Source organism: Artibeus jamaicensis, unplaced genomic scaffold (genome assembly GCF_021234435.1).
Source record: "Artibeus jamaicensis isolate MK-2021 breed Jamaican fruit bat unplaced genomic scaffold, CSHL_Jam_final contig_354, whole genome shotgun sequence".
In the NCBI taxonomy this organism is placed as follows: Eukaryota; Metazoa; Chordata; class Mammalia; order Chiroptera; family Phyllostomidae; genus Artibeus; species Artibeus jamaicensis.
In genome coordinates this window covers 29,503,905-29,530,353 of record NW_026521803.1, presented here as the reverse complement: position 1 = coordinate 29,530,353, position 26,449 = coordinate 29,503,905, and the positions used below count along the sequence as shown (strand labels likewise).

General features: G+C 41.2%; 1 protein-coding gene across 2 annotated transcripts in view; it reads left to right on the top strand.

Moving 5' to 3' along the window:
* Positions 1-26,449, top strand: part of DYM (dymeclin) — a 280,176-nt gene that overhangs the window by 189,738 nt on the left and 63,989 nt on the right. For both annotated transcript variants that reach the window (XM_037165106.2, XM_037165105.2), the window contains exon 14: positions 5,370-5,472. In XM_037165106.2, the coding sequence (XP_037021001.1) occupies positions 5,370-5,472 (103 nt within the window). The remainder of the gene's footprint in view (positions 1-5,369; positions 5,473-26,449) is intronic.

The window sequence follows — 26,449 nt, the reverse complement described above, 5'->3', positions numbered from 1 at the left end:
GGAAACTTGTACCTTGCCTGGCACAGTGTAGGTTCTTGGTAAATGTTTGACTCACTGTCTGTCTCTGACTTGATGAGGTGAAATTCAAACCTCTTAGCAGGGTTTTGTTTTTTTTTTAATAGGCCCCTGCCTATCTTGCTAGTTTTATCTCTTGCCACTTCTTACCTCATGGACTTTCACTTTTCTGGCCGTATAAGCTATTGGTACTTTTCTGAAGTTTCTCTGTGCCCTTTCTGTTCACTATTTCTCCTTTCCGATTTGCTCTTCCTCCCCCCTTTACTGTTCCCAGCTAGCAAATCCCCTGACCCTCAAGGTCACAGTCAAAATAAATTTTCTCTGTGAAATGTGCCTAAACCTCCTCTGTGTTCCCACAGCACTCTCTCCAGACCCTCCAAGTTCTCTGGTTTCAGCACTGTAGACATTTTTCTTCCTTATTCCATTAGACTCGAGCTCCTTGGAGGCAAGGAACCATGTCTTTTTTGTTCTTTTTTTAAGACCAATGTTCCATTAGCCTCTCACCCTGTGCAGAACAAAGACCAGGGCTTTTGATGTTCCTTAGTGGCCCTTCAGTCTGTCTTCAGACTGTCTCCATTCTGGTCTTGTCTGCCACCACCAACTGTGTGCCCTCCGCTCTGGCCTTTTCTGCGGCGTGCGGTTTTTGGGGCACGTTGCGGGAGGACTGACCACACATACTCTGTTTACATGCCACTTCCCTTTCTGAAATGCTGTGTACTGGTGGGCACTTTGTTTTCTTCAGGAAAGTGTATTCTTTTCATCCAGTTTTTAAAATGTATATGTTTCAGGCACACACCCCAAAAAAGAGAGTAATGCGGCAGTATCCTGTGTATGTATTCAGTATAAACAGAAGAAATATGTATGTGTGTGTGTGTACATGAGGTGTATATATGAGAGAGAGAGAACATGAGAGAGACACACACACACACACACACACACATCGAATCCCTTCTTTCTTCCTCCTTGATTCCATTGCCTTGCCTTCTTTCTCAGTAATGGCCATCCTCTGTGTAGTGTGTATCATCTCCATATACATTTTACTATTTCCTATGTTTGCTGTAAGGGATATATAATAGTCTTTACCTTTTTAAAACACTGCATAAATAACATCACCTTGTTCGAATGCTTCTACAAGGGTTTCTTGTACAGCAACCATGTTTTTGGGACTTAGTTATATCATTATGTCTGGTTTTAGATTGTTTTAAATTACCCATAGTATTTTGTTGCATGAATATCCCACAGTTTATTTATCTATTCTATTCTTGGTCAGTGTTTTTCCCAGTGTTTCATTATTAATCAATTTGATGAGCATTCATGTACAAAAAGAAAAATCTAGTCTTTTTCTAATAAAAAAATATTCTGGCAGCTATACCCTGACTGAGTGAATATTAAGCACACTTGAAAGGCAGTTTCACTTACCTTTAAAATCAGAATTGTCCTCTGATATAAATACCATGTATTACTTACATAGCACTAAGCTAGGGCAGGCACAATGAATGCAAAGCCTTAGGCAAAAGTGACTCTTCTCAGCAATTTGCAAGTCATGACTCATATACATTTAGGTCATTGGGCCTTAAAAATGCTAAATGAAAGCCAAAATTAAAATTAAAAAAACTAAAATTTTGAAAGTACTAGCTGTAAGACCTGGGGGAAAGTCTATTCATTTGTAGAAAAATAACAGTGTGAAGTGTGAATTCTCTGTTTCTCATTCGTGATAGAACACCAGAAGTGGCCTCAAATCATCTGTGCTTACACCAACTCGCTTCAAAACAGCTGGAAGCAGTAGCCACAGCTAGTTAAGGTGGCCATTTCAACATGAGTGCCCTTAATAGTCAGATTTTCCATTATGCCCAAGTGAAAGAGCTTCTGTTTGAATTGAAGCTGACTTCCTTGTTTTGTCTTCTACTAACAAGGAAAGAGGATTGTTAGTATTCTCTTTTAAAATAAATAAACTAGCCTTTCTTCTCCAAAGGAAACAATTTTACATCCTTTTTGCTTTGATTCCTAGCACTCATTCAATATTTTTCTTTTACTGATGATGAAAGCGATCATAGATTACCTCTTCCTGTCCTTCTCTGAAGTTACACTCTCAGGACAACGAATTCCATTTGTTGGACCCATAAAACAGCACCTGAGTTCTGGTTTCTTGCAAATTCAACAAAATGTGCCGCGTGGCTTCACTTGTTCCCTTCAGGCTAACACAGCTCGCTTCTTCAGGGCCATTGCTTTCCCTTTTAATTTGGGCATCCAGTTTATGCTCCTGAGTCCTGCCATGCACTTTGCTACAATCCAGAGTTCTTTGTCTCAAAAAACTTCTGAAATTCCATTTATTCCAGAAAATGTACTGCAGCCAATTAGACTTTTATTAATTTCCCTCTTCATTCTTTTCCCATGTGAATATGCATTATACAATATCCCAATATATTTTTACCTTTTTGTATCACCTGCAAAGTAATCTGTATTGAAAAGTATATGCCGCAGTGCAGTTCACTATTGTGTCTGGTAATTCTTTTACTTAGCAGTCTTCCTTCAAGGAATTTATCCTATAGGTAGTCTCCCCTCAGGTGGGCCCAACACTGTGTACAAGGATAGTCTCTGCAGTGCTATTGATGATACAAAAAACTGGAAATATTGCAATGATTGATAACAGACTAAATTATGGTTTATCCGTATGCTTAGGTATCAGGTAACTGGCACTCAGTAAATGTTTGTTGAATGAAGCAAGGAATATATCGTGAAGTAGAAAAGGTACAGGTATAGAACAGTTCATATTTTGTGAAATAAAAAAGTGGATGTAAACAGACGTTTATTCCCCAATGCACATAACATTCTAGAGTCATGTACAATAAACTGCTAACATTTGTTACCCGTGGGTCATGGGAATGGGCTTGAGTAGAAAGTATTTACTTTTAACCTTAAAAAGGAAAAAACAGAACAAAACTAAATTCAGATGGAGAAGATTCAAAAATGAAATGATTGAAAAAATGCACATACCCTCGTAGACTGAATCTTATTTTCTGCTTCTTTATGAAATATGTTTATTCCACTCTTCTCACTTTGCCTATTTTGCCTCTGTGCTCTGCCTTCTGTTTAGAAATGGTTTATCTCTTGCACAAATCTTTTTTCTTCAAGACTCTATATAAGATCTAACGCCTTTGTGAAACTTTGCTCTGCTATTTCATTTCAAAGAACTCTTTCTTAAACGTATACTTAGTACTTAATAGTATTATATGATTTCACACTTACTCATTTAGTAATTTTTCACTTATTTTTTCTTTCAATTGGATTTGAGTATAGATTTAGAGAAGTTTCTTGCCTCTGTTATATTGCTTTGTATAATGTCCAGCATTACCAATAAGTGTCTAAGGCATTTTTATTCTTGATAATGTTAAAACTTAATATAGAAAGAATATTTAGTAGCCTGTCTTCAGTGGCCATCCCATTTAAACCACCTGAAATAACTAGGAGTTTTCCTAAATAGGTACTCACATAATATTTTATTTCACAGGGTGTCAGTAAGAAATACTTAAAATAATGTTTTTGGCATTTAAAAAAATAATACAAGTTAATCTCAAATTTATATGGGAAAGTACATGGAATCAGAATTGCCTTTATTTTTAAGTTGCCATCTAGCCCAAAGAAGAATTCTTTTTGTTTTTTAAAAAGAATTATTTATTTATTTTTGAACAGAGGGGAAGGGGGGAGGAAGAGAGGGGGAGAAACATCCATGTGTGGTTGCCTCTCACGCCCCCCAACCCTACCCAGGACCTGGCCCATATCCCAGGCACATGCCCTGACTGGGAATTGAACCAGCTAACATTTGGTTTGCAGGCCAGTGCTCAGTCCACTGAACCATACCAGCCAGGTTGGAATTCTTTATTCGTTAGCCACAAGAGGCTTAATAGTATAATCATATAATTATGTATATTTGAAGCATTTGGGATTGTTTTGTCTTCATGGTGAACTGGCCCGTTTATCATCATCAAATCTCTCTATCTCGAATACAATAATGTTCTTGTCCTGAAGCCTACTCCAATATTAATAGAACCATTCCAGCTTTGTTATGATTAGTGCTTGTCTTTTTTGCATCATTTCAGTATTAACTTACCTATGTCTTTACATTTACAAGTGTGACTCGTAAACAGCGTGTTTACGGGTCTTGCTTTTTATCCAGTCTGACAACCTCTGCCATTTAACTGAGTGTTTGGTCGTTTATGTTTAATGCAAGTTAACTTTATCCTTTGACAATCGCCATTTTAGGTCTGTTAGGATACAGTTTGGAATGGAGTAATTTGCACTCTGGGTCAGGTTAGCTCCACTTCCGCAGCAGGGCCTTTCCGAGAGTTCACCTGAACACCCACGTTCAGTGCGTTCTCTCCAGCTCCTGGGCAGGTGTGTACCTGCCACCCCGGGCGGGACCTTTCTCCAGACCACACAGCTCCGTGTGTAGCCACGGAGCTCAGGAAGACCCTCCGGCAGGTCTCTGGACCTCCCTCTTACGTTTCTCTCTTATCTAATAATCTGCCCTGCACATTCCAGCTGCCACAGCGGCCGCAGATCATGTCTCTGTCTTCTGAGCTCAGTACAGTGCTGAGTATGTGCTGTTCGTGTCCCGCGGCTCTGAACCGCACTCCGGACTGTTTCTCTGGGTGGAAACTCATCGTGTGTAGATCTTTTGTTTTTAGGGATCAGACTTCTGCACTTCACATGTTACGTAACATCTGAAGACTGTCCTTTCATATATTTTGTCCAGTTTCTTAGTTGTTTACAGCAAGAGAGTTATTCAGTACCAGGAAATTCATCATGGTCAGCGGCAAAAATCTTATAACATGTATATTTAAAGTCATTCTTTTTGAGAAATGTGAATATAAAGCTATAGTACTAAATCATAGACTCTGTATTCTTCTAGAGAAATAATCTAATCCAACACACTTAATTGAAAGATGAGAAAACTGAGGTACCACAAGCTTATGGGCTTGTAATATAGATTTACACTGTGAGTTACTCACAGATGCTTCCTAACCCAGTTTTTCTAAATCTCTGTCAGTACTTTTTCCACTGTAGTAATCTTCTGAAAATTCCTCCTGTGTTTGAAATATAATTTTAACATGGCAATTTTTTTATACTTTAGAATCCTTATAATTTAAACATTTTCCTCACTTTATTTTTTGTTATATCACTAGTATTGTTAATCCTGCTATTAACATAGGAGCAAAAAAAATCATGGCAAGTGTATTTTAGAATGAGCGGCATTCTGTGGAACCCTCTAATTCCACATATGACCTAGAAAAAAATGTACTCAGTTGTTTTAACATAAATGGGGTTTTTATTTGTTTGTTTGTTTGTTTTTTCAGTTTATTTTCCTTGCTGTCTAAAAAACACAACAAAGTTCTGGAACAAGCCACACAGTCCTTGAGAGGTTCACTAAGTTCCAGTGACGTTCCTCTACCAGATTATGTAAGTAGTTATCTTACTTTGTCGATAAAAATTTTCCTTTCACTTGCTGAGTTTATGAGTAACAACATCCCTGTCTTCTCAAGACCTGCCTGTGATCCTGGTGCCCTAGAAATCCCAGATATGCACAGAAGGGAGTGGGATCTCAAATCAAGAGGAAAATGTAGTGGTTATTCACAAATGGCTGAAGAAAGTCAATCCTAAAGCAATGACTTTAAATAATTAGGACTCTTACTACCTTAGTCAAGAAGCTCTGTGTAGTGACAGAAAAATAAAAGGAGGGTTTGCATAGGAAGTGTGCAGAGGTGTCTCACTGGAGGCGGGGTGTAAACATGGATTTCACAGAGAATGAGAGCCTGATATGGAAAAGCCATTGGATTCGGGAATGTCCTGTCTTTCCGAGGCCATTTAGTTTATGTTCTCCGCTGCTTTTTGCTTCAGTGTTATTCCTCTGCCTCCCGTAGGCCAGTTTCTCTACGGGCCGACTGAAACAGCAACCCCAGCTCTTCCTCTTCCTACTTCCCAACCTGCAACACGTCCTTGTCAGTGTCATCGTAGCTCGGAGACCAGAGTCTGGAGGCCCAGTTCCTGCTTCCTGGGAAAGAGACTCTGACTGGCTCTGCTCAGTGTGCGCAGTGCGCTGCTCTGGTCTCGTCAGCGTGGTCAGCAGAGAACCGCAGTACTGTGTCACCTCTGTTCATCACCTTAAAGATGAGGGGCGCAGTTCCACCTGACCTCGGGACAGTGATGGAGTAGCGTGACATAATACCTGGGGGGGAATGCCTTGTGAGCTCTCGTAGGGCGGGGCCGCTACCTGTGACATTCCTGATGTGCTAAACGTGATCTCGTCATGAGCCGCAGAAGCGGTTAGTTCATCAGGCTCTAACGAGCAGCTCCCCAAACTCTTGGCAGCAACGTAGGGGGTTGGTACTTAGAAACTTTAGGAGAGAATTTCTAGATTCTGTTTCGAAGTGGCAATGCATACCAGACAGCCGGAGAGTTGTTTTGTTCGTTTCCTGTGGTTCTTTTCATTTCTAAATGGCAGGGCTGATAGGAGACTGTGGGAACGGCCCCCAGTCCGGACGGCCGTCGCTGATAAACAGAGATAGCTGTGTGCGGCCGCAGCCCACTGGGGCTGTTTTTCTCCTCTGTTATTTATTTATTCTGTGTGTGTGTGTGTGTGTGTGTGTGTGTGTGTGTGTGATATGATCTGTTGGCCCATCAAGTTTATAATTCCAGGCAACTCTTCTCTCTCACACCCGTACACATGCACAGAACAGTTATTTAGATTTTCCTACCAGTTGAATATTCTCAACTTCTTAAAAAATTAGTATAATAGCTCGCTTACTTCTGTCCTTGCCATGACTTGTTAAAAGGAAAATATTTCCTCTTACTGGCTCCTTGGAAGCCTCAGTTAAGGTCAGAGTGGCAGCGGGGATTGTGTTTGTTAAGAATTTGAATTGGGTTCGTCTTTAAAGGTTCTGTTATTTTTGTACAAATAACCATTTATTTGACCTACGCGGTGCCTCTGTGTCAGTGTTTCACAGACGTGTGTTGGATGTGCATAGTCCTGAGGTCAGTGTAGCAGCGGTCCCCTCTGAGAAGAATCCAGAAAACTGATATTCCTTTGGGAAGGCGGGTCGTATTTAATAGTGTCTTTCCAGTTATGGAGGTGATGAGGCAACAAGAGGACATCGAACTCGGTAACAGACACATGAACTCCCCCATTGAACTTCACAGTTTTTAGAGTCACTGACTGTTTTCTTGCGTGAAATTTTCACTAGGTGAACGTGAATTTCTTAAAGCATCTGCTTCCTAGAAATACTGGGGAAATTCCATTTGGAATCTGTTATTGAGAGTCTATTTTAACATTTGTGTGTATGATACTTTACAAATCACGACATTTTTCCAAATGGAAATTCAAATGAACTTGAGTGGCAGTTCATTCCATTGCTCAAAAATTACCGAAGTGATTTACACATTTGAAACCATGTTCTCATTGTCATTCTCTTTTAAATTGGTCATTAACTGGGAAATAAAAAATGTTCCCTCCTCTTGTTCCCCAGAAATTGTACTGAAGTGTCTTTGCCAGCCAACAACTGCATACGATTCCGAGTCCTGGATTCGTGCCTCAGACCATGAGTCTGTACACGAGGAAAAGGGAAAACGGGAGGGTCTGAGGGCAGCAGTGGGTTCCCTGGTGGACACTTTCTGTACCAGGAGCAACTACGTTAGCAAAGATTGTGAATTAGTGCTTAAAATAAGGGTATATGTTTGCCTTCTCAATTGATAGAGTGCTTTCTACCCAGAGGTTTCTGAGTTCATTAAGAAAATGTTTATTCTCATTATACTATATAATTCACAAGTCTATTGAGTAACGACGTAAAAAGCAAATAGCAAGTTACAAAAACATCAGTATTACTACTGTAGTACAAGAATGTCTGCGTGAATGTCTCAGGGGCAACCTGAAACCTTCCACCAAGTTCTGGATGATGAGGAGACGCCCTGGCTGCTGGAGGGGGAAATAAACAGAAATTGCACACGGCTCCTCTGCGGGGAGAGGGTGCTGCTGGCCGTGCTCGGCGAGAAGGGCATTTAGGAAAGAGGGGACGTTCCGTCGATGGAGCTAAGCTTCGCCGTCTCTACATCAGGGTTTCATAAAATTCAGTTCAGTGACTGAAGCAGAGGATTATTGAAGGAGAATCTTTCAATAGTTTTAAAAAAAAATAACAATAAACCTCTCAAGCAACTTTGGTCATACACAGTGGAACCTCAATATAGAAAATGAAACAAAAAATAATAAATGAGTTATAGCTGCTTTTTTGACTAGAAGAATGGTTTTTAATTATGAACGTCGTCACAATGTCATGAGAGCTCTGTTTTCCTAACTTCCAACCATCACCTTGCCATCTCATCCCCGAGAGGAGAGGAATGGAGCGTGTGTTCTGGGTGGAGCCGGACGGAGCCAGGTTGTATTGCCTTTGATCATCAAAGGGCTTTTACATCTTTCCTTAGGACAGAGTCTCCCATTTCATTCCAAGCAATGAAACGCAAAGGCACAAGCCAGAGAGAGCAGGAGCCAGAATCAGAAACATCACTTCCTTTCCTGATGACACAGCTAGGCAGCATTCTCCAGCACCCGTGCCTCCCGACAGGGGCGTCTGGCTGGCTTTCGCCAGTGGGATGTGGGTGGCAGTGATGGCACCACTGCACCGTCTCCCCACCTCTCTCCCCCTCGTCCCCTCCGAGCCAGCAGCAGGAAACCCAGCGAGAGCCTGGGGTCTCAGAGGATGGCAGAGTCCAGAGCCCTGAACCGTCTCGTGGAAGGTGAACTGAGCACCCTGTCGGCCTGTGAGGCACTCAGCAGCTGTACTTTATTTACTGCATTAAAAAATGTGGGCAAAGGAACCTAATGGACATTTTTCCAAAGACATACAAGTGACCAATAAGCACATCTAAAGATGCTCAACATTATTAGCCATTAGGAAAATGCAAATCAAAACCATAAGTTCACACCCACTAGGATGACTGTAATCACAAAGGCAGATAATCACATGTGTTGGCAAGGGTATGGAGGAATTAGAATGCTCATATAAACTGCTGGTGAGAATGTAAAATTATGCAGCTGCTTTGGAAAACTGTGTGCAGTTTCTCAAAAGACTAAACAAAGAATAACCATATGACTCAGCATATGGTAATAAATACCCCTAAGAAATGGAAAACACATGTTCACCCAAAAATGTGAATGTTCGTAGCACCATTATTCATGATGGTCCCACAGTGGCGACGACCCAAATGTCCATCACTGGCCCATGAACAGATACAAGGTGGTGTGTCCATACAGGGGAATATTATTCGACAGTTAAAAGGAATGAAGTACTGGTGCTTCCAGTGGACAAACCTTGACCACATGCTGAGTGAAAGAAGCCAGTAGCAAAAAAAACCACACAGGCAGCCCTCACGGAGATAAATAGTAGATGTTTTGAGGTGGGGAGTGACCGCTAATGGGGTGACGAAAACATTTCAGAGTTGGACTCTGGGGGCAGTTGTACAGCCCTGTGAATGCGCTGAAAAAACCAGTAAATTGTATGTTGTGATTCGGTGAAGCGCAGGGTGTGTGGATTTTCTCTCAGAGCCATTAAGAAAAGTGGTCGTACTTGGAGCACTAGAAGAAAGTAGGAAGAAAGAGAACTGTTCATTGAATGTAAGAGCAGATAGCTTTCAGCCTGGCAGCATTGTGGATGGTATGAGGGTGTAAATGTAGGAAAATAAACGTGATCCTTTGAAAAAGTTAATATATTCAAAGAAGGAAAACATGTTTCTTGTAGAGTGGCTTGACTTTAGAAACTCCTAAAGGCAATTAGATAAACGGTTACAGGGTGTTTTTCAGCCTGGTTTAAGAGCAAATAAATGGGAACAAGCAAAATGCCCATCTGTGAGGGACCGATTAAGTAAAGCATAAATTCATCCAGTGCAATAATATTGTGCAGCCATTTTTTAAAGAGTGACTTCAGTCCATATGGGTTTATCTGAAGAGATACCACACTCAAATCGGTTTTTCAAAACCCATACTTTATAGTACACAGGTTGATGTACGTGTGTGCTTGAAGTATGTATGCAGTTTTTCTGGCATAATGTACAAAAATGATTAAATACCTGTGGGGAGTCAGACTGAAGGGTAAAGGAAGTGGAACTCTAGTTTTTACATTATGTTCTTCTTCGTAGGTGTAGACCTTGAAATCTTTTTCAAGTACGCACACAATTTACTTTCCCCTCTTGCTTCTTTGTCTTTTCTTTATTATTTCAGATAATTCTAGATTTACAAAAGAGTTTTAAAAAATGTCCCCATATCCTTCACCCAGCTTTCTCTTTCGTAAATGTCTTACATAACCAGAGAACATTTATCAGAACTAGTAATCTGCCCTTGGTACAACAGTGCTAACTCAAACACAAATCTCTGACCATCACCAGCTTTGACATTAACGCCCTTACTCTCCCCTGGGGTCCAGTCCAGGGTCCCCACAGCATTTTGTTGTCACCTGTCCTTAGTCTGCCCTTGTCTTCTGTGACCTTGAGACTTTGGAAGAGTACTGGTCAGTTACTCTGTAGAAAGTCCCTCAACAAGGCACTTCATGTGGCATTTTCTCGTGGTTAGAGCGACATTATACACTTTGGGGAAGGATACTGCAGAGGCGTAGGCCTATTCTAGCAGTGTGTGTGCAGTGTTGGTATGTATTACTGGGGCTGTTTACCTGTGTTTACCTCGGACACACCACTCGGGTGATGTCTGCCAAGTTCCTTCACCGTGAACTTGCCAGCTCTCCCTTTGTAATAACTGCGGTGTGTATTTTGCGGTGATACTTTGAGATTGTGCTAATACCTGTTTCTGTTTACACATTTTCCGACAAATTTTAGCCTCCACTGATTGATCTTGCCTGCAGCATGTTTTACCGACTTAGTGATTTTCTACTTGTCTCATTTCTTCTATATTTATTAATGGAATTCCTCTGCAAGGAAGAGTGGCCACTCTCCCCAGTGTGTTTCTTTCGGAAGTTATTCTTTCTGTCAGTGTGACCTCCTGGATACCGATTTTATCATTGTTTTATAAACTAGGACCCTCATTTCCTTGTGGAGGTAGTTCCACCTTTGCCGTGGGGACTCTTCCAGGCTGTGTCCCCTGCCCTTTGAATATGCTTCTGTCTTTTTTTCTCTTCCCTCTCTCTCTCTTTTTTTTTCTTTAGACCCTCAGAATGATCCAACTCATCTTGTATTTTCCCTGCTGCAGCCTTAGCTCAACTGATTCTCCATAGAGGATCATGCAGTTCAAATCAAGATATTTACAGTCACTTTCATGATGTAGGAACAAGTGTAAAAAGAAAAAAAGAGCCAAATCTGGTGCCTAGGGTGGGCGAACATCCGTAAAGGACACAACTGCTTTGAACTTCAGGGATTCCAAGCCCCACGTTGATTAGGTCCCAGGAAGTTTCTTTAATACAATTGACTTAGAAATTCAAATAAAGCCTGTGGCAAGTGAGCTCCCCACACACCCTGCCACTCTTCTTCCTAATTAAAAACCAGGCCTCACTTTAACATAACAAGCCTGGTTTTCTTGTACTACAACTCGGCTTTGGCCGCACTTCTGAATGAGGAGTTCCAGAAAGGTCTGAGAATGCTTGTAAGGATGGTTTTTAGTTGGAGGGCTCCCTCCCCTCTTGCTAAAAAATAATAATAATTGTAATTCCTCCATTCTTAAAAAGCGTCCTTCAGCTGAGTGAAAGAACATTGGCCTTTCTTTATTCCCAAAGAGGGAGTTTGTCTTGTCCCTTCTTACAGAGTATGGTACAGTTTTCTTCTAAAGGATTTTTTTTAATTATCACTAAAAATACCTAAATAACTTTTATGTTGCTTCCTCTGGCTTATAAAAGGAAATAGGATGTGTTTGCATTGAAATCTGGCAATGATTAATTAATGTTCCAAGTGAAGTTTAAAAGAATACAGGGGGGAAAACCATGCATATTAAATTCAGTAGCAATGTGTGATAAATTTGTAAAAACCCGTGATCACAGTTTCCTTTTTTGTTCCCTTCCCATTGTAGTGAAAAAATTCTTACCTGCTGCTGTGCAGAGCTAATAAAAACAAAAACAAAAAACACCTTCTTTTCCTGAGATTTTTTTCAAATTCTTCGTTATTTAAGAAATCGTTATTTTAATTTTCTGTTTGCTCAAATTTTGATTGTTTCTCCCTCTCTCTCTCCTTTTCTGTCCAAGTTTGTAGTTCCTAATAGGAAGAAAAGAAGTCTACTATTTGGAATTTTCTTTGATATATCCTTGATTTACATGGCAAATAGAAAGCAGCTGTCTATTTAAACATCTAATTCTTGAAACCATAGTCCCCTCAAGCGTCATCTGGAAATAATGTAGCTTGTAAAACAAAGCTAAGAAGAAAAGGCAGCGTTTGTTTTATGTGGGATGAATGATTTCTGTTGGGGTCCTTTAATTCGGCTATTATGAGGGTTATTAAAAAGCAGTATTACAAAAGAGGTTTAAATGAAAAGAGTTTTTTTGAGTTGGTATCTTATTATTACAGTTGATTATAGTCAAAGCTGCAAATGTTTTTTAAATGGCACTTGTAGTTTCTCCAGATAAGATCCCCCCAAAAACCAGTAATCTTACTCATTGTAGGAGTGGAAATAAAACTCTTTTCTTAGCCAATTTAATTTCTGAAAACAAATTGTAGTTGAGAATTGAGCTCTGCCTGTTATTCTGGAAATTTCGTGGATCTCGAAAACATTCGTAAGAATCCTTGTAAGAATGTTTGGGGGTCACCCGATACTTGGCAAAACGAGCATGGAAGCATCAGAGCTTATCTAGGCTTCAGGTATTATTAGAAGATTCAGTTAACACTAGGTGGAGTTAAGTCTAAATTGTTTCTTAATTTATTGATAAGTTACTTGAGTTCTGATACCTGAGCCCTCGGTCATGAGAAGTGGTGCACTTTGGGGAGTGGAAAGCAAATTAGTTCTTGCTTTGACAGTTGTGCGAGGCTGTTCCGTGGCTGGAGTATATTGGTTTTCTTGATTTGTTAATGCAACAAAGCAGTTATTTTTGGATAGTTGACGTATTAGAACTAAATTTTTTTCCTAAAATATACTTTAGTACCTCAGGAATGACATCACTTAGCATGTTTGTTTGGTAATCAGTAGGGCAGGAGTGGGTGAATTATTCTCACACATTAGAGTCACCTGCAGTCTCTCACCTGGTGTTTTCTATGTTCTCAAATTTGTGTTTTGCCTGAGGTCGTGAGGAGAGTATTGGGTTGCCCTGAAACACATCTTGTTTTCCTTTAATGCTCAGAGTGATTGAATTAATGATTGATCTCCTTTTTTAGGATTATGTTTGAGGCCTAAAATGTACTGAGACTTTAATAACCAGGCATTGTCTTTCTTACAAAGTTATTTCATACTGGCCTATGAATTCAGATTAGAATAAGAGTAACTTTCGTTTCACTATTAGTAGTGCTTTAGCTTACTAACCAACTCCAAGTCCTAAGTTTCCCACACCCATTGTGAGTGCTCCATATAATTACCAATATTCTGCAGGTTAATAACAGTACCAGTTACAAAAGAGTAATGTATGCATAAACACACTCCATGTGGTACTTGACCTGCCTCATTCTCTCATCCAATAAGTAGTGAGCAACTACTGTTTTTCCAGGCATTTTTTTCTGCCCTGTGAAGACGTCAGTGAAGATAAAAACTCCTGTTCACATGAAGCCTACAGTCTAGTGAAGAGAGATGTAGAACGAACTGGTAAATGAATGAAGCATTAGAGGGTCCCGTGGGAAAATAAACCAGGATAAAGTGTGAATACACTGAGCACTGCTGAGCAGTAGAAAAATGGTTAAGGTGTAAATGCTATACATTTTTTGCTATAATTTTTTGTTGTTGTTAAAGAATATGAGCACTGGGGCTTGAAAAAACTGGACTTAACCTTCATGTGACCTTGACCTTCTTAACTCCTCTGATCTTTGGTTTTCTTTTTTTTAAATATATTTTATTGATTATGCCATTACAGTTGTTCTGTTTCCCCCCTTCATTCCCCTCCACCCTGCACACCCCCCCACCATTCCCCCCTTTAGTTTATGACCATGTGTTTCAAGTTCTTTAGATTCTATATCTCCCCTACTATTCTTGCCCTCCCCCCTATCTATTTTCTACCTACTGTCTATGCTACTTATTTTCTGTACCTTCTCCCCCCTTCCCCTTCTCCCACTCCCCTGTTGCTAACCCTCCATGAGATCTTCATTTCTATGGTTCCGCTGCTGATCTAGCTGTCCTCTTAGTTTGCTTTTGTTTTAGGTGTGGTTCTTAGTAACTGTGAGTTTGCTGTCCTTTCACTGTTCATCTTTTTTATCTTCTTTTTCTTAGGTAAGTCCCTTTAACATTTCATATAATAAGGGCTTGGTGATGATGAACTCCTTGAATTTGATCTTATCTGAGAAGCACTTTATCTGTCCTTCCATTCTAAATGAAAGTTTTGCTGGATAGAGCAATCTTGGTTGTAGGTCTTTGGATTTCATGGCTTGGAATACTTCTTTCCAGCCCCTTCTTGCCTGTAAGGTCTCTTTTGAGAAATCTGCTGACAGTCTGATGGGAACTCCTTTGTGGGTGACTGTCCCCTTATCTCTTGCTGCTTCTAGGATTCTCTCCTTCATTTTAATCTTCGCTAATGTAATTATGTTGTGCCTTGGTGTGTTTCTTCTTAGGTCCAACTTCTTTGTAACAACCACACCTAAAACCAAAGCAAACTAAGAGGACAGCTAGATCAGGAGCGGAAACATAGAAATGAAGATCTTGTGGAGGATTAGCAACAAGGGAGTGGGGAGAGGAGAAAGGGGGAGAAGGTATAGAAAATAAGTAACATAAATGGTAGGTAGAAAATAGGGGGGAGGGTAAGAATAGTATGGGAGATATAGAATCTAAAGAACTTGAGACATGTGGTCATAAACTAAAAGGGGGAATGGTGGGGGCAGGGGGGTGCAGGGTGGAGGGGAATGAAGAGGGGAGTAAAACAACTAATGGCATAATCAATAAAATTTAAAAAAATTTAAATCTATTTAAAAAAAGAATAATCTATTTCTGATTTTAAATTGTGGGCTTTAGAACACACTATTAAAGCATCTCCTTTTCTCAACTTTGGAAATGTCAGTACATGCCTTTTCTTTGCGTATCAGTGGAGCCTCGTGCCCTTCTGTTTAGAGGACCGAGGGAGTGCTGTGTTGTTGGTGACGGTGGCAAGTTAAAGGTTAACTGGGATAGTGGTGCCCAGAGTTAGCCTGCTCTTTCTCACATACCATCCTGTGCCTAAAAGGACTTGTTAGGTATCAGATATAAGCAGGCAAAATCATGAATGGACATGAACCCTGCCCCTCCCTCAGAGAGCTAGTAGAAGGGAAAACCATTTAGCAAACAAATGAATAGAAAATTATAAATAGGTCCAGGGAAAGTAACTGATATAATTCAAGAGCATTGTGAGAATCCTAATTTAGATTTGGGGGTGTAGGGAGGTGGGCGTATCTTCTCTGTGGGAAAGTGGCATTTAACTGAAACCTGGCAGATGCATGGGTCAGCCACGAGGAGGAGTGAGGTAGAGTGTCTTGAACAGCATGTGCAAATGCCCTGAGGCGGGACAGAGGTCTGTTCACCCAGAAACCGAAAGCAGGTGCAGACGTCTGGGAGAGGAGCATGGCCAGTGTCAGGCTGTGCCAGGCCTGGTAGGCTGCTCATGGGAAGGATTGGGGAGGATACCCATGTAGTGCAGGGTCGTCACTGGAGGGTTCCGAGCAATGGAAGTAGCCTTGAAAAAGTATCACAGAGCAGTGATTTAAAGAGGTAGGAGGTGAGGTTGAGAAGCCAGCCAAACCATCCTGATGAGAGAAGACGGTGGCTTGGAACACAGAGAAGTCTAGACTGCAGACGGAAATGTACGTGTTATCAGCCCACGTAAGACATTCAAAGTCATGGCAACTGATGAGAGCACAGTGGGAGAGAGAGTGGCAGGAGAGGGATAGAAGGACCAGCCCAGAGTCTGAGGGGCCTCCAACCTTCAGAATTTGGATAGAAGAGGAAGTGCTTGCAATGGAAACTGGGGACACCTCGGGTGCATGGCGCCAGATGGGCGTGTCTTAGCAGAGGAAGAAGTGCTAAACCAGGTCGAAGATGGAGGACAAGATGAGGATTAAAACATACCCACTAGTGCCCTGACTGGCGTAGCTCAGTGGATTGAACACGGGCCTGCGAACCAAAGGATCACGGTTCAATTCCCAGTCAGGGCACATGCCTGGGCTGCAGGCCAGGTCCCAGCAGGGGATGCACGAGAGGCAACCATACACTGATATTTCTCCCCCTCTCTCCTTTCCTTCCCCTCTAAAAGATAACTAAATAAAATCTTTTAAAAAAAACCATACCCACTAGTTTGGGCAAAACAGGTGGTATCTGGTCATTATAAATGGGGCTGATTTGGGGTAGTATAAACTGACAGCTGGATTAGTCCTGAGAGGATTCTTTTAGGGATTCGATGTTTTTAATTGGAGAGGATTCTTTTAGGGATTCGATGTTTTTAATTGAAGCTTAGGAAAGAGTATAAAATTAGTTACTCTCAGTCTCCTGTTTAGCCTTTCTTTCCCTTCAGATAGGTCTGTCCCCCGTTCCTCTCTCTCAGCATACCCACTTCAGGAAGGTCCTGCGTGGACTAATGAGCTAAGTTGTTTAAAATGCAAGTTTTATAGCAGTGCCTTAATGAATAATAATTCATAATAACCTCCTGGTAGTGAAGTATTCTGATTAATTATCTTGAAGTCTATATGTCTCTCAGATTTTAAATTAAATTATGCTTCATAAACCAAGTGAAAAGTAGTGAAGTCAGAGTGTCGTTTGCATGACTCAGGGTGCAGGAGCTCCGAATAGCTTCATCATAGCACTGGGATCACTTTGATGAGATTGCATGATACATTTAAGTATCTCTTACATTATTATATAATAAGCTTTGAACTCACCATTCCATCCATAGTTCAAAGGAAGTACTCTTTGAAAGCATGTATAATGTATTTTTGCGTGTTTGTCATTTTCCTCAAAAAAAAAAAAATACAGAGGAAGAGGTTTTGAGAACTGAGTACAAATGAGGGAAGTGAGTGCTGTGTAACAAAGGATGAAAACGTGTGTGTGTGTGTGTGTGTGTGTTGGTTGGGCTTTTGTAAAAGCTTTAGATTGTTTTTTTTCCTTTTCAATTTTTCATCCTACCGTCCTTACTATTACATTACTTATGTAGAGCCTTCTGTCCATTGAGTTCAAAGCACTTACAGTCATCAAGTCATTTATTTCTTGGATTTATTGAATGGGTACCCATTGTTCAAAAGCCTGTGGGCGTAAGTACAAAGTTATAAAAGCATACAAATTAAATGTAATAACACAGGAGCGAGAGAGAAAGCCAGCAGGATCACTGCTGTGCTTTCTTGGGAATGCCAGCCTCTCACAAAGAAAGGAAAGAAAACAAAAGAGAAAGAGAAAAGGAATAAAACAGCCACCTAGGATTCGTCATGTTCTGAGAGGTACAAAATAAATGTGTCAGTCGAAGGGAGTGCCCACGGGGCACAGCTGAGAGGGGCCTGACTGAGTTTAGAGGCTGCGCTGCCAGAGGCTGCGCTGCCTGGCACATGCCGTGGTCTCAGATTTTACTCTAGTGACAGACTCCTCCCTCTCCCGCATTTCTGCAGCTGGGGGATTCTGTCACCTGCCATTGTCCTAAAGCAGTGTCCTGACATTTGAGTTATGATCTTATTCTCAGGTTCCCAGTTAAATCTTAGTTTCATTTCTTTCAGGATTTTAGCTTTAGAGAGATATTTCTTTTTAGTTGTCTCCTTCATAGGATGTCTTAAAAATGAGTATTTTCATAGTTTAGTAGATTAGAAACACTTAAGCAGATTCTGAAATTAATTTAGAGAGAGGAGAGTCTCATTTTTCCATGAGAAGTCCGTAATAGATCATTGAAAATTAAAAATTAAAAAATACCAGCACACGCTTTATTTTGAAATAAAAAGACAAAGGTGGTGCTGAGTGGGAATTAGGTGGAAGGGGAGACTTTGTCCAGGGCATTGCCCTTCATGTTTCAGATCTAGTCTCATTCTTGACTTTTGAATTATACTCATTTGTTACTTTAATGAAATTCAAACAAAATTTAGGGAAGAGAAAAATAAGAACAGGAAACCAAACCCTTGTGTACAGTAAGTATTTGGGATCATTTTAAAAAGTGAGATTCATATATTATCCTCAGAGTCTTAGCCTGTAAAGGAAGCCTCCTTGGCACCCTCACTCTATTAAGCATAGTCTGATTGTGGAGATTCGAGAGAGATTGGCTAAAACCACTGATAAATTATGCATTCTGTAATTAGGCATTTTCTGCTGGTATTTTCCTTGTTCAAGTGGAAGTCTGTGACGACCCTGACTGAAACCCTTGAAGGCGTCGTCCTGCGGAGTCTTCGGTGGGGCACTCCCTGCGCTGCCTTTCCAGGGCTCAGCCTCAGCGGCTCTGACTCGTCCTCCCCACTCTCCCTTTTCTTTGCCTGTAGCGCTGCCCGCAGCTGGCATTCGCTGCCGTCGGAGCCTGAACTTCACCCAGGCAGGGGCTGCGTCCTGCGGTCTCTGCTCTAATCCAGTGCCTTGTCCACTGCTTTTTCGTAACACCAGCCACACTGACAGGTATCAGCTGGGATGTTGTGGTGGCTGATGATTGGTGGCTGATGATTGGTGGTTGGCTGAGGATTAAATTCCTCCCAATTAGTTAGTTCGGTTAGTTTTCCAGTTTACTCCCGGTGAACTGAAGGAATTGCAGAAAACAGCTCCTTGGAGTTCCTTGAACCAGACCTACCACCGCCTGTAAATTGCAGGGAGCAGAGACTAGTGAGCGAGTGTTCCGTGTTTTTTGCTGTTATCAAAGCTCTTAGGAGGTGGAAGGAGCACTCAGAGCGACTGTTTTGAGATCTTTCATAAAAGGCAGTTTGTAACTAGTTTCTTGCACAGTTAATGCGTTTTTACTTTCTTCCTCTGTGTCTCTGTCGGTCTTAAGGCTTTTATATTCTTTTTCCCAACATGTCTGATTCCTCATCCAATTTCCTCACATTTTAATTGACATAAAGTTGAAGTCGTTAAGAAGGTTATAATCATTCTTTTATTTGGCTTGTTGGCATACCAAAGAGTTAGAGTTAACAATGACTGTTGAATAATAACCGGTAAATTAGTTTAAATAATGTTACAGTATGTTTCCTAAATATAAATCAAACACATAAAGGGGGAAAGCTGCTTCCTAAAAATTTTGCTTGGACAAAGGTATTTTTATTAGGAAAGCAATTGGCTCTCCATATTCACAGTTTCACGTCCACAGAGACAACCAACCCCAGGTGGAAAATATTCAGGGGGAAGAAAAGTTTGCATTGTTGGAGTGTATTGCTGTTTAGTATTTAACTTGTACAGACTTTTTCTCTTGACATTATTCCCTAAACAATACAGTGTAACAGCTATATAGCATTTACATTTTATTAGGTGTTATAAGTAATCTAGAGAGAATTCAAGTACAAGAGAGGATATGTGTAGGGTTGTATGCAAATGCCTCATCATTTTATATAAGGGAGTTGAGCACCACAGATGCTGGTATCCTGGGTTGGGAGGCAGGGACCGATTCTCATGGATGCCGAGGGATGGCTGCAAATCACTAAAACTGATTTTATACCGCCATTTGTTGTTGCCGTTCTTTGGACATTTGGGAGTTCTTGTTTACCTGACTCCCAGTGTGCCCTTTTGGTAAAGGCCGACTGAATTTCAGGGAAGTTTAACTAGCCATTGGTTTTATGAATGAAATGAGGCAAATATTTTTCTGTAATTGAACCTGTGCCAAAGTTGAGTGAAATGCAAAACAACTTTCTGTGGCGCCTCACACCTGTGATCCACACGGGTTGTCCATGCTGTCCGTCCTCCTGGAGGTGTGTGTGTCCAGTAGCATCTCTGACTTTGGACCTGAAGGAAGCCGGGTGTTCCTTTAAATAAGACAAACCAAAACTACCTGTCTCTTACAGGGTAGTCGACCAAAGAGGATTATCCTTAAATTGCCAATTAATGGTCTCCATGTTGTAGAAAAAGCTGCGTCTTCATTATCTTACTTCCTTGTACTGTCACTTTTATGAAAATGCTACTAAGTGAATTTTAGCTTTGTTGCTAAATGTTACAATGTATGCATTCACCTAAATGTGTTTTATCAGCTTTTCATATCTTTCTTGTAACAAAATCTTTTCCGTATTCCAAAATTGATACAAGTAGACTAAAGAAGCAATGGAAAAGAGGAGAGGCCAGAATCTTAGTTCTTGCCAGCTAGATTTTGACTGAAGAGTTTCCTTTAATAGCCTTTTTCTGTGTTTCTATATTAATATCAACTTTTTGTTTGCCTTTAAATAAAGAATCTTGTTCATTGTACATTAGGGTTTCCCCACCCTATTTTATCTTTGACATACTGGTAGTTGTTTCTACAAACTTTTGTCCAGAACATAAAATGAGGCATTTTTCTCTTCCAAAGAAATTGATACCATCTAGCGAAACTGATAGGCAGCCCCAGCCTGTGACCCCAAGCTGAGCCATTCTCAGTCAGACCCTTATGAATGTGACACGTTAAGTTTCATTCCCCCAAACTAATTTTATGTTATAGTAACACAAAAATAGATGATCATGAATGAAAACTTTTTATTTTGTAGCCCCATATCACAAATGATAGCAAGAGGAGAATTGGGTTGTTTCTGTTTTCAGGTGCATTTCAGGTTTTCAAAATAAGAGTCTGGTGACATTTAGATGGAAGACGTCCTGTTTAGTGACTCTTCCTTTAGTGAGCATTCTTCTTTAAGGACCTCTAAACTCATTTTAAAATTAGCGTCTACCAGAAGAAATAAATTGCGAATTTAAGTGCAGGATTGCCTCCCCAATTTCTTTAATCCTCATTGCTGGGCGATAGACAGTTTCCATGACAACTTCTTCAAATGCTCCCTTGCTCTAATTGTAGCAGCAGACTGAGTCACCCTCATTGCCATCGACCTTGACTGAATCATGAGCATCGGCAGTTGTTTGGACGAAATGTAGGCATCAGTCCCAGTCATTAAGCAAACCATAAATACAACTTTCGGTCATTACACGGGATACTGTTATAATGCAGTGGGTTTCAAATCAGCTGTCTTTAGTCAAAAGTCATGTATATTTTAGCATTAGACTTGGGATATTAGCATCATATTTCCTAAGGAGGTTGGCCATTTAATGAAACAACAGCATTTAGGGTGTTAAAGATCTCAGATTCATAGTTAGCTCTGCATTTCATTGTAATGCACACGAGTGTTCTAAAATTCAAATTTCAATGCCATGGAAGCACTTCTCTTTAAATAGCCATAAAAGTTCAAGTCAGGAAATGTTAGCGTTGTTTGACTTTGTGTGTGGTAGAGTTACCATACCTCCCAAGTACATCTGATAGGAAACTTTCATTCATTATTGCTATTGCTTTGACTAGTAAAAGCAGCAATTTCTTGAGCTGCTACTACATGTTGGGCATTGGGGTAGGAGTGTTATGTATTCGTTATTTTGTTTCTGCTCTACTGTAACAGTGTTGCTCATAAAGAAATTAAGGCTTAGAATCTTGCCCAAGGTCACATAAGGAGTAAGTAGTGGAACAGGATTCAGTCCGGTTGCAACAGCAAATTGTGTCACTCTCATTGCCATTAACCTTGACTGAGTCCAGATCAGAGGCTGGGCAGTCAACTGCTCTGCTACAGAATTCTTCTTCCATATTCTGGCCAAGTTTCCGTAAAACTAGAGAATCTTTAATATAGAGAATAATGCTACTTACTTGAATCTATGAAAATAGTTTTTAGTATCTAGATGGAGGTTCAGCATCTCTCAATTATATTTGCAATATTATTGCCAAATAAAAATAACAAGTTTTTGTTCCCTTTTTTAAATGTTCAATTCCTTACATAGCTTGAAAGAAACATTTTTGAGAAGTGTCTGCCGTATAGATTTTGACAGGATGTTGTAACTCCAGGGTGAAATACAGGGTAAGAACTGCTTCTAATTTTAGATCCTGGGCACCCGTTCCAATTGCTGCGCGTCACAGTGGTGGCCCTCAGTTACCTGGAGGTGGGCAGTAGAAAAGAGCTTCCAAGAGAGTGTGGGCTCCAGTGGGGCCCCTCCTTTCCGATGGACGTGTTAGACCACACTTAGCATTCACTGGAAAGCCAGTCAGAGAAAGGCAAGTACCATGTGACTTCACTCACGTGAGGAATCTAATGAACAGGCTGAACTAACTATGAGGAAAAGAGAGGCAGATTCATAGATGGAGAGCAGGCTGACAGCCCTGGGTGCAGGGGTCGTAGGGTGGACTGATGGAGCAAAAAGGAAAAAGGACTCGGGGACCGGACGACAGTGTGGGGATGGCTGGGGTGGGGGGCTGGAGGTGGAAGAGGGTATAAGGGGAATAAATGGTAATGGGGAAAAAATACAATAAAAAAAAAAGAATTCATTGACATCTTATCTGGTTTCTTCCTCCCCACGTCTGTGGAAACCACCTCTTCCTCCTGCTGCGCGCTGCCGGAAGCAGGGGCGTGCTGCGTTCCTTCTCTCCGCGGAGGGACTGGTGCTCTCGGGACTTTGTTTCATTCGATTGCCTTACAGAATCATTATCGCCATTCTCTGGTGGCTTTAAGAAGACGCAAAGCTTACTAAACTGTCCGGACTTCCCATTCGGTAGGGCAGGAGAGGCGTTCTCTGCAGCTTTCCGCAGCCTAAGCAGAAGCCGGTCTGGCTCCTTACGGAGCGTCCCTGCCAAAGGCCCTTTTGTTTCATATTTGCAGGAGCTGAAGCCCAGAGAGTGACTCGTCCAGTCCATGGCAAAGCTGGGACTAGAACCCAGTCTAGGGCCTCTCTTTGATGACTTGTGGCCACCTCTGTTTTTGCTTTTTTTTTTTTAACTTCATGGCTCCTGCTCCCCTGTATAGGATTCTCACTGCCCCTCAATGACTCCACTGACTCTTCCTCCCAAGGAAGAGTGGAAGAAGGACCCCAGACATCACCGATCTCTGATGTGACATCCATGACGTGCAAGTTTATAGAGGTCATTTCCCTTCTGCGCGTTAACAGTGACAAAGATAATCCACAAACGATGAGAGTAATGAGTTACGGAAGAACCAGTATGTTTCTTGGTTTAGAGAATGATTATTTTCAAACGTAGCCTTACACTTGTTTACTCTCAAAGCTTGTTGGGGTCTCTTCCTTCTAAACTAACAATGATTCTGTTTCACGTGCTGGGTCATCTAAAGTAAATTCTGGATTTTACTGAAGCTTGAGGTCACCCTAGAGATTTTTCTACATTAACCACATTTTGGGTTTCTCTAATAAAATTTGCTTTTTAAATGCAGTATTTTATCCATTCTTAATGGAAACTAAGACTTACAACTAGGAGGGAATTTAAATCTCATAAGCACTTGTTTTTGCAAATAAAAGACTGCAGCTCAGGTCGAGTGACTTACCCAAGGTCACGAAACCACTGGTCGGCTGAGCTGGGACCAGTCCTGGGATCTTGTGTCTCAGCTGGGACCAGGGGGAGCACTTAGTAGACTATCAAAGCCATTAAAAAAGTGCATCTTCCTACAGAATTCTTTTACTTGGATATTACTTGTTTATAGGGGGAGGGGTATTTCTTTTTATAATTGAACACTAGTGTATTTTGAAGAAGAATGGAAATCAACACTAATTCTTAAGGCAAACCATTACATTGTGAAAGCCCCCCGCAGCTCAGGTGTATGCCTGCTCTCGCCTGCCTGCGGGAGGGCCTGGGAAAGGGGAGACCCCCTCTCCTGCATCCCACCTTCTGCCCAGGGAGAGCAGCCTGCTGAGGCGACCTGACTGCTGGCGGCTGCGACTTGGTTGGATTTCAGTGAGAACATTTCTCTTTTGTGAGTTCTCTGGCTATTTTCCAAGTATGGAAGAACCTGTAAAGTTAGCCGATGACCCCGAGCAGCCGCCATTATCTTGCCTTCTTGCCACCAGTGATGGTGTTTTAAATAACAGACTTCCCAGGGTTTAGTTTAGGCTTGTCGGCCCCATTCAGACCCTGTCCAAGGAGTGAAGAAAAAGAACACATCGTTTCACATTCCCACACGAGAATGACAGGGCCCCATGGCCTGCCGCTCGCTCTCCCCTCCTCCGTCCCCTCGAATTATTAAGGTTACACTTTCTCTCATCTGGTCACAGCATTTATTCTTCAGCTGTGATTCTGCATGTAATGTAAAGCTAGTTCTTGCTATATAGGAAGCTCGATACGTTGGGCCAGATCCAGCTCTGGCTGGAAATAACGTGGCCACAAAGCCTTTCATTCTGCTCCAGTGAGTTAGCGGCGATAGCAAGGGTCTATCGCCAGATGATTGGCTTCGAAGGCCATTTGCACATCAGCTTTGAAAAGAGGCCTGCCTGTGCCCCCCCCCCCACCCTGGCAGTGTCCCATTCACTTTGTTGAAGGTTTTATTTTCTGCTGAAAATGCAGGAAATTTAGACAACTCGTTTGGAATCTGCCCAAAACTAATACAAACAAGATACATATGCTTCTCTTAAGGAAACTAAAAATAAATGATTTGAAGCTATTTAACTGTATAAATTCCCTCTCAAAAGGGAAAAGGAAGTTTATGTAATGAGGCAGCCGTGAGTGCCGCTGACAGGGTAAGACACTCACGCAACTGCCAACTTGTCCCTTTGACGTGAAGTCACCGCCAAGCACCGAGCTCACTCGGCATTCCCCGCTGCCAGGGACATCCGAAAATGACCGTTTTCTCAGGGTCCTCATCTCTGCATTTGAGGTGCTCTGCAATAAAGTCAGTTCTGAGGTTTTTTGAGAGGAAAGTCTGTTTGATCTGGGATCCACTCCTGGAATGGAAGCTGTGTGCTAAAAGTAAATACCGTGAGTGAAAAAGGCACCATGTTCTCCACGTGGTTTGCTGGTCTAATGAGCCATCGGATTTTGTCTCTGGCAAAGCTAATTTTGACAGACTACAAACGACACATGGTTAATTTTTAAAAGCATGTTTTTTTAGAAAACCGTATATCATGCCATAAATGTAAGTTAATTTCCCTATACCTTGTCCTCTAAAGGACCAGTTTTTTAAGTTAATAGAAGTGGAATTGGGGGCCTATAGTTAAGACTAAGAAATGTGATTTTTAAGTTCTCTATAGTTACAGTAATTGAATTAATGTGGCAACTTCAAAAAGTCATTTATCTTTTTGTTCTTTTTTGTAATGCCCCAAATTAAAATGATTTTCCCCCTTTAAATTACTTTATTTGTTTTTTATTTTCTTTAAATATCACTCACAGGGTACTTACCTGTGTTATACAGTCTTAAGGGCTTTACAAATGCTCCCTCATTTAATCCTCATGGGAAAAGGAATACAGGAGCAACCTTCTTTAAATACCATTTGAGATGCTGACATCCCGATACTGACTAGATCAGATGACCGTTCAGGTCTCCTTAAATGCTGAGATATGGATGACCTTGTGATTTTAAAGAAGCTGTAATCAAATTCATGATAATTTTTCATCTGTTTTACAAGTGGTGATTATCACCCAATAATGCTTTTCCAAAACGAAACCTGAAGGATTTCTTTTGTGTATTGCCATATGTAGTAGAATCTAGTCATTGTAGCAACTTGAAAATGCTGGTAACTTGGGAACTATAATTACTGGCATAGTTTGCCTTGGAAATTGGAATTAGTCAAAAATTTGATACTTTATGTGTAGTAAATCAGAGTCCCCTGGTGCATAATTTGCCCCCCTGGCCCCTGGTTATGTCATGACCTGCTGGGTGCCTTGCACCAACACAAATGGAAGGATCCGCAGGAGTGCAGTTTTTAGGGGACGGCTTACGTGCTAGAATAGCTGCTCCTTAGGGGCTGAGTGGAGTCGTGGACGGGCCCAGACTGGTGTGGTCAGTGGGCTGGGCACCATCTGCAGACCGACTCCCTGTCAGGGCGCGAGCCTGGGTTGCAGGCCAGGTCCCCAGGTGGGGCGTGTTAGAGGCAACCGATCAATATTTCTGTCTCGCATCGATGTTTCTCTCCTTCCCGTCCCCTCTCTTTAAAACCAATAAGCATGTCCTCAGATGGTGATAAAAAGTAAAAATGAAACGAGAGAAATGAAATACCCAGTAACTCCTTTAAATATAAGAGGGTTAGTATAATTCTTAAAGCGCCTTCAGTCAGATTGATTGATGCAAAGTGAGAACTAATGGGGAATATGTTTATTGATGTAAAGCTTCCAGTTTATACTTTACCTGATTTGGGGATAAGATACATGGTCAGTAGTTTAGTTTGGGTTTAAATGAGCAGGTGCCTATTTGAGTGTTGGGTATATTACCCTAT